This window comes from Lathyrus oleraceus, chromosome 6 (genome assembly GCF_024323335.1).
Source record: "Lathyrus oleraceus cultivar Zhongwan6 chromosome 6, CAAS_Psat_ZW6_1.0, whole genome shotgun sequence".
Classification (NCBI taxonomy): Eukaryota; Viridiplantae; Streptophyta; class Magnoliopsida; order Fabales; family Fabaceae; genus Lathyrus; species Lathyrus oleraceus.
In genome coordinates this window covers 229,906,579-229,920,432 of record NC_066584.1, presented here as the reverse complement: position 1 = coordinate 229,920,432, position 13,854 = coordinate 229,906,579, and the positions used below count along the sequence as shown (strand labels likewise).

At 35.4% G+C, this 13,854-nt stretch overlaps 1 protein-coding gene across 1 annotated transcript; it reads left to right on the top strand.

Moving 5' to 3' along the window:
• Nucleotides 1-11,890: 11,890 nt before the first annotated feature.
• LOC127094908 (uncharacterized) lies at nt 11,891-13,438 on the top strand. Its single transcript, XM_051033668.1, has 2 exons — nt 11,891-12,829; nt 12,989-13,438. Exons 1-2 carry the CDS (start codon nt 11,891-11,893, stop codon nt 13,436-13,438), a joined length of 1,389 nt encoding a protein of 462 aa, XP_050889625.1.
• The last annotated feature ends 416 nt before the right edge of the window (nt 13,439-13,854 follow it).

The following is a 13,854-nucleotide window of genomic DNA, read 5'->3' as shown; positions in this document are numbered from 1 at the left end:
CCAAGACATCAAGGATCTTTTTAGTTGGTCCAACGAACGGATGTTCCAAAATTTCATCTCCATTGGGGGTTTCACAGGCGAGAAAATAACATGCCCGTCCCTTTTTAAGATTACTGGTTCTGGATCCGGGCGCCTTGATGATGTCGGCTCCCATGATGACGGTCTGGGGGATGCCATGAACTCAACTTGATAGAGAAAGTGATAGGAAATAGTGGTGAAGAAAATGCAAGGAAATAACACTTTATTTATAGGACAAGATCTAGGTTGTACACCAATGTACTTAACCCTAATTAGTGTCGCATTTGATTAATTAGTCTTAGGGGGAATTAGGGTTTGAATTAGGTCATACCTACCTAACATGATTAACCCTAATTCTCCCAAAAATTTATAAATACTATTAATTACTTATAAATTAAATTAATATAATATAAATTAATATATATATATATATATATAATATATATATATATATATATATATATATATATATATCTTGTAAATTATATAAATTATTATAATTTATAATAAATATAAATTAATAAATTTAAACTAATTTAAAAAAAAAAACATATTAATATAAAAAAATAAAAAAATAAAAAAATTTTAAAGGTAGGCGCCACTCCTAGTGGCGACTTGCCCTACCCTTAAGGGTAGGCGCCAACTAGGGTGGCGCCTAAGTGTATTTTAGGGCCAAAAATGACCATTTTTGAATTTTTTTTTAAAATTTAGTTATTTTTGAATTTTTTATTTTAAAACTACATAATTAAAAAAAATATTCAAATTGTGTACACGATCATTCTAACGAAAATGTAACCTAATCATATGACTTTTTCATAACCTAATCATTAAACAGGTGATAGTCATGCACATAATAATAGATAGTCTAAATATTAAACAAATATATTTTAAGCTATAATCCATTTAAATGGTTTTATAAATAGAATTATTACGATGAACTGATGGTAACTCATTCATGGATTCATAAATCCCTCGCTGCACTAGGATTTGGATATTCACGTTCTTTCCAAGTATTCATTCAATCACAGCTAGAACTATAGATAAAAGGTCATACCATTTCACGTAAACTGAGAAGAGATATTGTCGTATGTGTGGCATTAATGAACAATCGAGTTTCGATGATCATAGATTTTACGCCACAAGAGATATATAATGGACCAATCTTTCCCTTATAAACATTCATTTAGAATCCACTACCACTGTCACACTCCCTTACTCTAGTTCCAACCTTTGAAATTAAGCAACTCTTATCTGCTAGGAAAGATAAGAGATCTTGAAATTAAAAATACTTGACCACCATCTAGAGTCAAAGGAAGATGAGATGAGACCCACCTTCAAACAAAGAATATTCTGCTAGACAAATAATTACTAGAGTTATAAGAAAAGGAACATTACTAGACAAATAGTTATATGAATATTGTATTCTTATTCATTGTGGTGATCGATAATATGAGTTACAATCATAAGATCATAGTTTCGATCAGTGCACACATCCTAGACAAGACATGGAGACATGAAAGGTATATAGAATATGTTTCACTGCCACCATGGTACATACTAAACAATACACATTATTGTGAACTTAGAGAATACCTGCATAGACAAGAAGCAACTAGTCTCATTATGCTCCCCCAACATTTTCACTGGTGCGCGCATTCTGGTCGGCTATAACTTCTAACTATGTGTTCACATTTGAGATTGTCTCATTATATTAATTTTTGGGAATACACACCACATAGTATCACTTAGCAAGCAAATGGAGGAGTTTTTTTTAAAGAATGTACCTAACATTCCCATTCAACTATCCAAATTAATCAACTTTCTAATAAAAATTCCAATATATCCCACTTAAAAAAAATGGGATGTGTGAAAGCAATTTGTGTGCTCTTAATTTTAATAAGGCACACTAATTACAAAATAATATCTCTATTTTTTAATACATATTTCAATTTTCTGCGGAATTTTTTTCCTATAGAATTTCAATTTTAAAATGTATGAATTTTGATCAATTTCGTAATGTTTCCTATTCCATAAGAATAAATTTCCATAGAAAAGTTTAAATTGCTACAAATATATTCATTTTATCTCGGACATGAAAGGAATTAAACTTCGGTTGCAGAGACGAGATAACAAAGGGCATCACAAAAACTTGTCATTTTATTTCTTTGAATTGCAAAATTAAGGTGTAAGATGGTATTCGCATGGATTCGATCCCCAACTTCTGCATTTTTATCATTTCTTAGAATTGAATGACGCGCTCCATATTTTCTTTCGGTTATTTGAGAAATCGAGGTAATAGAATAATATTATTACATCGGTTTAAAATTATAACCGAGGAGAAAGTAGTTATTTTTCTTCTTAATTTTGGTTTGAGCATGTGTTATAGAACTATATTTTGGTCATTTATGAAACATATACATTATTACATAATCATATTTTGGTCATTTCTGAAATAGATACATTATTATTGTTATCTTAGATTTTCGACACTAGCATTAATTACAAAAAATGTGATAAGGATCATGTAATAATGATTTTGTTGAAAAGTCGAAATGGTGAGTTATGACCATGAAGATTTCTACGAATTTGATTTGTCGAAAAATAGTATCAACTTTGGTCGAAATTGCAATTACACAGGAACTAGGAAGTTTTGTTGATTTTTTGGGACTTAGTGAAATTCAGAGTTCCCAAGATGTTCATTCCACGTAGTCGAATGAGGTGTAATTAGATAAGATCAAACAGTTATTCAAGGACGCGTGGAAGTATGTCGAAGGGAAAGACTATGGAGACTAAAACGTGAGATACTTTGCTTAGTCGACCATTGTAGACTGTTAACTTAGGATTATAATATAAGTAGTATTCACTTTGAGTTTTAGAGGTCTGCAATTGTACACAAATTCTATCAAATTCAAAATATCTGTGTGTTTGTGAGAAAATAGTTAAGAATGTACGTATATGCGTTCCATTTTACAAATTAGTCATTATTTTCAAGTCATTTGCTACAATTGAATTAGTTTTGGTCAATCTACTTTACGGTTTTTCCTTACATTTAGATGTCACAATTTAATTTCAGTCATTATTCTAAAAACTTACATTTCGACTTTGATGTCAAACTTTGTTCAAAACTTATGATTGACCCAAATATGTCCCGAGATCTTTTCGAGTTTAATCCCTTAAGTTAAATGAAACTTGTTTTTGTTTACTAAATTTTACGGTAAACAAATTGACACATCCGGTGGGATGCTTTTATGTGAAAAAATTTATACTTTTTATTTTAGAGAAATTATTTGCAAAGTTCTTCATTTAAGAAACTTCTCATATTTTAATTGTGCATGAGATTGAGGAGTGGTATTGTAACACCTTGTTTTGATAGATTATTTTATTTAATCTATTTATGCATTTTGTGTGATTTAATTGCTTATTATATAATTGTGGATTATATTTCCTTGAGGTGGGAGTGTGGAGAGAACATAGAAGTCAATAGAAATAATTAATTATTAAAAGAAATAATATTATACTTGAGTTATTTAAATAAAATAAAAATATAATAATTAGGTGAATTGTGTGATTTGAGAGAAATATATTGTAAGAGGAGAGAGATTGAAATTAGTTGGGCAATAATAATAATTGCCCAAATTTAAGTAGAATAATATATATTCTAAAAATTAGGGAAACAAACTCATTCTATCATTACATGAAAAAGAGGAGAATAGAGAAACAAGGTTTTGGAAAATGAGTTTTAGGGCTTGAGAGAAAAGATCAATTGAACTTTATGGGGGAGAAAGGACTATCGATAGGTGTAATTGCATGATGGGTAGGGAGAAATCCTTAATCTCCATAAGGTTTTTCCTATTTTCTTCCATTATTGAATATTGATGACATGGGTGAAACTATTATGATTAGATGGTGATAATTATATATTTCTATAATTATAATATTTTTTCTTGAGTAAATGCGTTAAGGATTGAATTTGTTTTAGAATGTTTTATTTTTAAATTGTGATATCAGTTGATATTGTTTATGTATCCATTTTTGTAATGATGTTGTAGTATTGTTTTTTTTTACGTGAATTAATTGGTTTGAATTTGGCTATGAGCGATGTCGTAAGTCATACATGAAAGTAGCATTCCATATACACATGATATTTATAACTTGCATATTGGTAGAATGATCCTAAATCATTCAATTGTACGGATTTCATTGTCGTACTGTTCCATACCCTTTTGTCTTGTTGTGAAGTTAAATGGTTGAATTAGGTTGTATAACATATGAGTCCTAGAATCGAACAAATATAGTTTTATTATAATTATGAATGATAATGATTATAATTATAATTATAATAATAATTAAAATGATGAAATGATTAGTATTTAAAAATAAATAATAGCAACATATTTTATATAACATGTTTTGAGATGGGCGTAATGATTTGGCGTGTTTGGGTTCCAATAAGGAATCGATCCTATGGTGGGGATTAAGGAGCGAAATGGACCCGAGTGTTCATAATTTGGTACCACATGCATATTCAGTTGGTTGTGGAGTCCATTTGTATATATGATATCATGTGCAATTGATTTTTCATAATGTTGATGATTGGATGTGATTATGTTGTTGTTGCCATAAATTGGGTGTGAGAATATGTTATTGATGGGTGTGTAATGAATGTGTGCTTGTTGTGTATTCTTTACACCGTTTATATTGGTTTCTCATTTCTCACCCCTTCTGTTTGAATGTTTGCTTTACATGGGCATCGTGTAGATACTCAGGAGTAGCATCACTGAAGTAGGTAGAAGAGAGCTCTTGGAGTTACTTATTTATTTTGTCACTTTTACTAGTGCTACCTTGCTCTGATCATCTAACACCGGGTTAAGTTAAATGCTTGTTTAATTCCTTATGTCTGACTACGTTGAAGTCATAAGACTAATTTTTCGGTTGAGCATTCTTCAGATGTTGAGTTGATTGATTACAACTCTCTTATTTTGTTATTAGGATTGAACTTGAGAATAAATGTTATTAATTACTTTATTTTCCATAATTGTTGATGATAATTTCACTGCAATGATACTTTAAAATGGAAGTGAGCATGCGATGATAGGTTATGAATGTCTTATTATGAGAATATATGATACCGACCAGATGAGGTGAATGTCGTGTAAACATCTTAGGTATGATTCAAACAAGTTAGATGTCGTGTAAACATCCTTATTATAAATGTGCGTAATGGAATTTACTGTTGAAACCCGTGTTACGAAGCAGGTCATGTGTTTTATGAAGGTGTGACACCATACGTGATTTTTCTTTATATTTAAATTATGTGATAAATTATTTGTGTGGTTTAGGGTGTTATAGGTAAGATGACCAAAAAAGAAGTTATAACCCCAACAAAGAGACACGTTAGGAAAATGGTTACTACCATAAATAAAAATGGAGAACAATCATCCAATAGCGCAGGGGTAGGCAGGATCATTGCAATTTCGACTGAAACAATCCCTTTTATTGCTAGTACGGCAGCCATACCGTCAACCACAAGCATGCCATCAACCATGGTTGTACCTTCAATGGCTTAAGAAGGGGTAGTATTTTCGCCCTCAAAAACACTGCGTCACCTAGTGACTCCCAAACCAACTATGTCCGACTTTAGGCGTCTTGCTACAAGTTTCACAATGTCTATGCTTAGGCATGAACAACCTTATGGTATGCTAACATCAATGATGAATAACTTACATACTAACCCTTCGACATTTGCTGACAATGTTTCAAATGCATATTCACCACTATTGGCATCCTGATCGGCCATAGGTAAGCCTTGTCGGACCATGCAACACGAATTAGTGATGGGTTTCGGTTCCCAAGCAAGGCCAACATTCACTACGAATTATGTTATGTCAATAAGACAATAGATAAATGAAAGTAACCATGATATGGTGAAGACGCTTACCCAACAAATGGGTATTATCTTTAACCCTTTAATTCAAAATACGAATCAGAGTTAACAACAATTGGCAACTCAAATGAATCAGATCACTGATTTTATTGGCGCCCCTAAGGCGCTAGTTCGACCTATTGTACAACCTGAAGTGGATAGGCTGATTCGAAATGAGGGGATAGTTCTTGAAGAAAATACAGTAAACCAGGTACAAAAATTTGTGTCCCATGTAGTCGAACAAGAGAGGCCTAGAAAAGTCGTATGTCCGCTAGTTTTAATGGTTAATCAAGATCAGGACGCAGACCAAGTGGTCCAACAAGTCCGACAAGAAAATATGGTGGGAGAAAATAATCTTGCACCCATGTTAGAAAGGATAATGGCACATAATGGTGTGAACAGGGGTGTGTAGAGGCCAAATTATACATCTCCATTAAAGATTAGCGCTTTTTAAAATTGTTTTTAAATGTTAGAAAAGCTCCCTAGACCACAATCATCTAAATGATCCGTTGATGGAAAGATCGGCTATGCGTGAAACCAAATGGAACAACTAAGATAGAGATAATCAACTACTATCTGAATCAATTGATTAATTACCCCAATCCTTGATATAGTTACCACTAATGATGAGTTAACACAATAAGAGAACAAGTAAAATATTGATAGACTTGTGTGAGATTAATTTTATCAAACACTTGGTGTGCACTCCACACCAAGTCTCAATTTCACTCAAATTGAATGTGCAAAATTTTACTTAGTTGCAATCAAAGTGATTACACCAATTTATCGAACAACTAATATGCACAAAAATTAAGCGAAATTAATTTTACTATTAATTTCTCAAAAGACTCAAATTCTGCAGAATTTAAAGAGTTAAGAGAAAGAGAGAACAACACCAGATTTGTTTAGGCAGTTTGCTTTTCGTCATCGCTTAGGGTACGTCTGTCCCCAATTCTAAATCTAGAATTGAGATATTTATTATTAAGTTGCAAAGTTTATACAAGAGAAGAAATGATCACCAACAATCAACCCAAGTGTTGTTGTGGATCCTGTTCACTTCTCTCCCATTGATTCGAGTTGAACCAAGTCCTTCAGGCGTTCCGAACAAACCTCCAGTTGTAGCTACCTTATTGCAAGAACTCTGCGTTCTCCAAAACTCTAGCTCGGCTGATTTCGATCGAGTCTACGTGAAACCTCCGATTGTGGCTACCTTATTGCAAGAACTCCACGTTCTCCAAAATTCTAGCTCGGCTGACTTCAACCACAAGACGCTTGAACCCTAACCTTTCTTCACAATCCTCCAGTTACTATTACTTGTTTGAACGAACCCACCGTTTTTCAAACCTTTCACTCGGCTGAATCTATGAATCAAAGATTAGTGCAAAAAAACCCAATTCTTGAAGGAAAAAACCCCAATGGTTTTATTCAAGAAAAACCCGCTCAAAGCCTCTACCCAAACTAAGATTACACAATCCTATTTGGACGTTATCACCACAGCAATGCATAATGATCAACAAAAATTGTTATGTGTAGTTGTTGAGAAATTCAATGAAGAATGAAGATGAAGATGAACTTTAGTGTATATCTTTCACTTTTCTTGTTGTCTTGTGAATAAGAGACTCTAGAATGTTTATATGATGTATGGACAAAGTAACAGACGTAACAAAATAATTTTGCAAAAATGCACCGTAGAAAATTGAGTGCCAATAGCGGCCACTCGACCTGTTCACACAGGTCACTCGAACTGTTTAGACCCGAGGAAAAAACTACTCAAATGAAAAAGGCGATGAGTCGACTCAAGTAGGGGATAAGTCGACTCAAACAGGGTTTTTCCAGAGTTAAGTCGACCTATAACTCGACATGTTCAAACCCGTGGCAACATGGTTCAAATGAAACAGGAAATGAGTCGACGCAAACATATGGATGAGTCGACTCATTTGGTTTTCCCAGGATTGAGTTGACCTATGACTCAACCTGTTCATACCCAAGAGTTTCACAGACTGGGATATGTATGAATGAGTCGACCGCTCCAAGATGTGAGTCGACTCAAAGTTCTTAGACTGTCAAAAAATGGTTTTTGAGACGTATTTTGATCACTTGAAACCATTCTTTTATGAACCTAAGGTACCAACGATAATCAAGTGCATTATTCAAGTCAATGAGATGCTCATATATGCATGGATACATTTCACTTATACTATGAGCATGTTGGAGGATGAATGCATTTTATGATATGATGACACCGTCCAAAGCACACATTGTGAGAAACTAGAAAGGTTTGTCATCATTAAAATAAAGACTAAGAATCTTTTCCCTCACATACTCCCCCTTTTTTATGATGGAAAACTGTGGCACAATCGTGTACTTTGATAGACATCCTCCCCTTGATTTTATGCATGCCTTCAAACATTCTGCTATTATAAATCTGCTATTTTGTTTCCATTGCTTCTCCCTCTTTGACAACATCAAAAAGAAATAATGATACGTTCAACGGGAAACAAAGATATTCATAAGCACTAGTTCAACTACTTTGCAACAGATAGACATTAACAACCATGCACATAACATGAAGTGAATGCAATAATTATAGGCATAAATATTGCACGGAGCAAAAGAGAATAAGTAAATAACATTGCCATAATTGTTTTTACATAAACTTTAAGACAAATAAGTAAGACAATAATATGAAAACATAGAGAAATGGAAATTCACTTAATGAATCAATCATCTAAGGTCAGTGAATTCAATGACGTTCCGGTTAAGCGTATTGAAGGATCCTGAGAAAGAGCGATGAGTGGCCTCAACCCGCTGCATGATTGTGGAGGAAAAATAATTGAAGTTGTCATTATGGGTTTGGATCTGATTCCTTAAGTTTGAGTACCGTTCCTTTTGGAGAGAAGCAAAAGGTGCAAAGTTGTCACATTGAATCTGAAGTTGATCCTGCAAGGCCGTAAATCTCTCCTCTTGAAGTGTAGAAATTTTTTGCTGATGTACTTGCATGTTTCTCAACACTTCCATCACTTCAGAATTTTCAGATTGAGAGGAAGGTGTAGGCATATAGGATGATCGGTTACCGGTCCAGCCGGTGTGTTGCCATTCTCCCCAGCCTTGGTTATCAGATGGATTTTGTCCAGGAGTAACACCTAGCCAATCATCCATGGTTGAGGTATCTCAAGAGACCTTTATGGAGGTCGACGATGAATACCGACAGGAGGAGTATAACAAAATCGTCTTCCCTTAAGAGGAAGAAACACTAACTGACTTCCTCCGGAGGTGTCAGAAAAATAAATCAGAAGTATGTTGTGCCCTCGGTGCAGTGTTGTATTCAACAAGAAAGCAACTCAATATCTTGAAGGGTTCCGGAGAGTAAATCACCGAGATGTTTGCAAAGCCGTCCAAAATCATCAGGAGATATCCTGATCCAAGACGGCCCATGGTGAGACTTGGTGAAGCCAAGCAAGCAAGGCCAATTATTAAACCCATTTCCTTCAAGCCTAGTGTCGAAGGGTTAAATGGAAAGTGGGTCAAGCCAACTGATGGCAGGAAACGTAGTCATGGAAAATGGCAGAACTTAGAGGTCGAGAGAGGTTCTTCATTGGCTTACCGCAAGGAGTTTTGGGCTGACAACAGGACCTCACATGTGTTTGAGAACTATAAGGGAAAGAACCCTATGACCAGATCTCAATGGAGGAGAGAACAAAGAAGGAGAAAATCCTAGAGAGAAGCTGGTGAGAGAGACCAAGTTGAGTCAAGTACCAATGTGACTGCGAAGAAAAGGAAGTACGCAAGCTTCTCGAAGAAGGCATTTTGCTCTTCAACACAGTCGTTATTCATCACATAGTAACACACTGGCTTGTGAGCAGCCATTTCTCTCTCAGTGATGATTATGGAAACAAAGACTAACTACAATTTGTTGCTTGGAAGGGAGTGGATACATGGGGTCAGAGTTGTCCCATCCTCAATGCACCAGAGGATAATAATTTGGCACCCAGATGGCATTGTCGAAAACATAGAGGCGAATCAGAGGTAATTCAAAACCCCTATCAATCATGTTGGCAAGCGCCAATTTGACAAGCATTTGGCCACCATAGCTACCTGTGATTCGACTGAGTTTGCATTCACCCCTGATGACAATGCTTATTGTTCCCTGTCACTGCACCCTCACTATGGTCTTTGTTGGGACAGAGAAATAGTAGACAAAGACAACTTCGGATATTTGGGAATGTCTAGAATCAACCCACGGGATGGGGAAGTGAAATCAATAATGATGACTGAGTTTACAGTGCTAAAAAGGATTTCGGCTTACATAGTCGAAAGCAAGCAACAATTGGCATTAGAGGCCGAAGTCAAAAGCATGGCTATCCAAGCCAGTGAAGTTTCTCAATTGATAGGTCCTGGGAAGGACTTTGACCCAATGCCACCTGACAAGGATCAGAATGAAGAGCAAGACCAGAGGCTCGATGCGATCTATGACGATTAGCCTTTGTGTTTTGAGAAGGATCCTCTAGCAAAAAACATTAAAATGTTGGCTCATGATCCCCTCGAAGAAGTAGAATTGGGAGATGGAGTGATAAAAAGGCCAACTTACATTAGTGCCAATATCCATCCTCAACTCAAAGTCGAAGTGGTCCAGTTGCTGAGAGAGTTTAAGGACTCTTTCGCATGAGACTATGATGAAATGCCTGGTTTGAGAAAAGAGTTGGTGGAATTGAAATTTTCGATCAAGCCTAGAAAGACGCTTGTGAAGCAGAACCCAAGGCGATTTTCCCCAGCAATACTTTTGAAGATTAAAGAAGAAGTCAAAAGGCTCATTCGCTGCAATTTCATTTGCACGACTAGGTATGTCGAATGGTTAGCTAATATTGTGCCAGTTGTAAAAAAGAATGTTACTTTAAGGGTTTGCATAGATTTTAGAGATTTAAATATTGCAACCCCAAAAGATGCATATTCAATGCCAGTGGCAGAAATGCTAGTCGATTCCGCTGCAGGCTATGAATATATAATCATGCTTGACGGGTATTCTGGGTATAATCAAATATTTATTGCTGAAGAGGATGTCTCGAAAACAACATTTTGATTCCCTGGAGCCTTAGGCACCTACGAATGGGTGGTTATGCCTTTTGGCTTGAAAAATGTTGGGGAAACCTACCAAAGAGCGATGAATTCGATCTTCCACGATTTTATAGAGACTTTTATGCAAATCTATATAGATGATATTGTCATTAAGTATGTTTCAGGGAAGAGTCACATAGACCATCTTCGAATATCTTTTGAGAGGATGAGAAAGCATGGTCTAAAAGTGAATCCTTTAAAATGCACTTTTTGTGTGTAGGCTGGGGATTTCTTAAGCTTTATGGTCCATAAAAAGGGGATCGAAATAAACCAGAATAAGACCAAAGCCATCATGGAATCGAAAGCGCCATAAATGAAGAAAGGTTTGCAGTCACTACTAGGCAAGATCAATTTCTTAAGGAGATTCATCTCAAACCTTAGTGGGAAGACATAAGCTTTTTCACCATTGCTTCGACTCAACAAGGAAGGGTTCAAATGAGGGAAGGCTCAACAAGAAGCATTTGATAAGATTAAAGCATACTTTAGTCATCCAATAATCTTGACACCACCTTATAGAAACAAAAGTATGAGATTGTATATATCTGCATCTGACAAGACTTTAGGGAGCATGTTGGCTCAAGAGGATGATAATGGTGTCGAAAGAGCCATCTACTACCTCAGTAGAGTCTTAAATAACGCAGAAATTAGGTATATCATAGTTGAAAAATTATGTTTATGCTTGTATTTCTCTTGTACAAAATTGAAGCATTATATAAAACCTGTTGATGTTTATGTTTCATCTCATTTCTATGTTATTAAACATATGTTATCCAAACCAATTTTGCATAGTCGAATTGGGAAATTGGCGTTAGCATTAACTGATTTTTTTTAACATACATGCCATTAAGAGTTGCTAAAGGACAAGTAGTAGAAGATTTTATAGTCGACCACTCCATAGATGCAAATGCACAGAACTATCTCGAATTGGAACCTTGGAAGTTGTACTTCGATGGGTCTAGTCACAAGGATGGTACATGCATCGGGGTTGTAATTATTTCTCCTAATAAAATTCCAACAAGATTTAAGTATAAAGTAGAGGGTATCTGTTCAAACAATGAGGCTGAATATGAAGTCCTTATAGCAGGACTTGAAATATTGTTGGAATTGGGGGCAACTCGAGTCGAAATAATGGGTGACTCAGAGTTAGTCATAAAGAAAATCACAAAGAAATATAGATGTATTAAGGAGAATTTAATTATGTACTTCATAATAGCCAGTCACCTGCTAAAAAGATTTGAAATTGCTACTATTCGATACATACCTCGACTAGAAAATCAAGTGGCTAACGATTTAGCTCAGATTGCATCCGGGTATAAAATTTCAAAAGAAAATTTGCAAAAAGTCATCGAAGTTAGAGGAAAGGTCGTGGAAACCAAATTAATACCTCTAGACTTAGAAAAGACAAAGTTGGGATATGCTAACAAAGGAAACTTCGAAATATTGGCAATACACAATTTGACAGATGAAGATTGGAGGAAACTAATAGTGGTGTATCTGCAGAATCCAACGGCGTCTACTGATCAAAAAACTAGGTATCGAGCATTGAGTTATGTTCTTTTTGGTACAAAGTTGTTTAAAAAGTCTCCTGAGGGAATTCTGCTTAAGTGCCTCAGTGAGTCAGAGGCGTACTTAGCCCTTTCGAATGTCCATAATGGAGCGTGTGGGGAACACCAAGTTGGTCATCAGATGAAATGGCTTTTATTTCGCCAAGGGATGTATTGGCCTACTATGTTGAAATATTTAATTGAATTCGCAAAGGGATGCCAAGAATGTCAGGTACATGCAGGCATACAACACGTTCCTGCAAGTGAATTACATTCTATCATCTAGCCTTGGCCATTTAGAGGTTGGGCTTTAGATTTGATTGGGGAAATTCGACCTCCATCATCTAAAAGTCAAAGATATATATTGGTGGGAGTTGATTATTTTACAAAGGGGATTGAAGTTATACCTTTACCAAATGTGAATCAAGAGGATGTGATTGAGTTTATCCAGAAGCACATTATTTATAGATTTGGAATCCCAGAGACGATTACAACGGATCAAGGGTCAGTATTCACTGGTCGGAAAATGCATGAATTTGCCAAAGAAATGGGTTTCAAACTGTTAACTTCGACGCCTTATTATGCTCAGGCCAATGGACAAGTCGAAGCTGCCAATAAAGTGATCATTGGTTTGATTAAAAAGCATGTAGGGAAGAAGCCTGGGAATTTGCATAAAACTCTAGACCAGATTTTATGGGCATGTCGTACCTCTCCCAAAGAGGCCACTAAGTTAACCCCTTTTCGGCTAACCTTTGGCCACGATATTGTTCTACTAGTAGAAATTCACCTACAATCTATGAGGATTCAAAGGCACCATGAACTTCCAACAGAATCATATTGAAGCATGATGTTGGATGAATTGGTTGACTTAGATGAAGAAAGGTTAAATGCCTTGGAGTTATTAAAACGGCAAAAGAAGGGAATGTGATTCTCTTATAATAAGAGGGTAAAAGTCAAAAGTTTTGCATCTGAAGACTTGGTATGTAAAGTGATCCTTCCAATGGATCAAAAGGATAAAGCCTTGGGGAAATGGTCCCCAATGTGGGAAGGCCCTTTTCATATTTTGCAGGTATTCTCTATTGGTTCCTATGAAATCGAAGAGCTTAATGAGAATAAAAGGATTCTAAGAGTGAATGGTAAATATTTTAAAAAATATAAACCAGTACTCCAAGAGATAAAAATAAGAGACAAATAGTTATATAAGTAAAGCAAAGCCAATATGGTAAAAATGCCAAAATGGTTATATTGAATTCGAAG

Coding starts and splice junctions, on each gene's coding strand:
- LOC127094908 (XM_051033668.1), top strand. CDS start 11,891: ATGCCATTAAGAGTTGCTAAAGGACAAGTAGTAGAAGATTTTATAGTC. Junction 12,830..12,988: donor AGGGATGCCAAGAATGTCAG/GTACATGCAGGC, acceptor TATTTTACAAAG/GGGATTGAAGTTATACCTTT.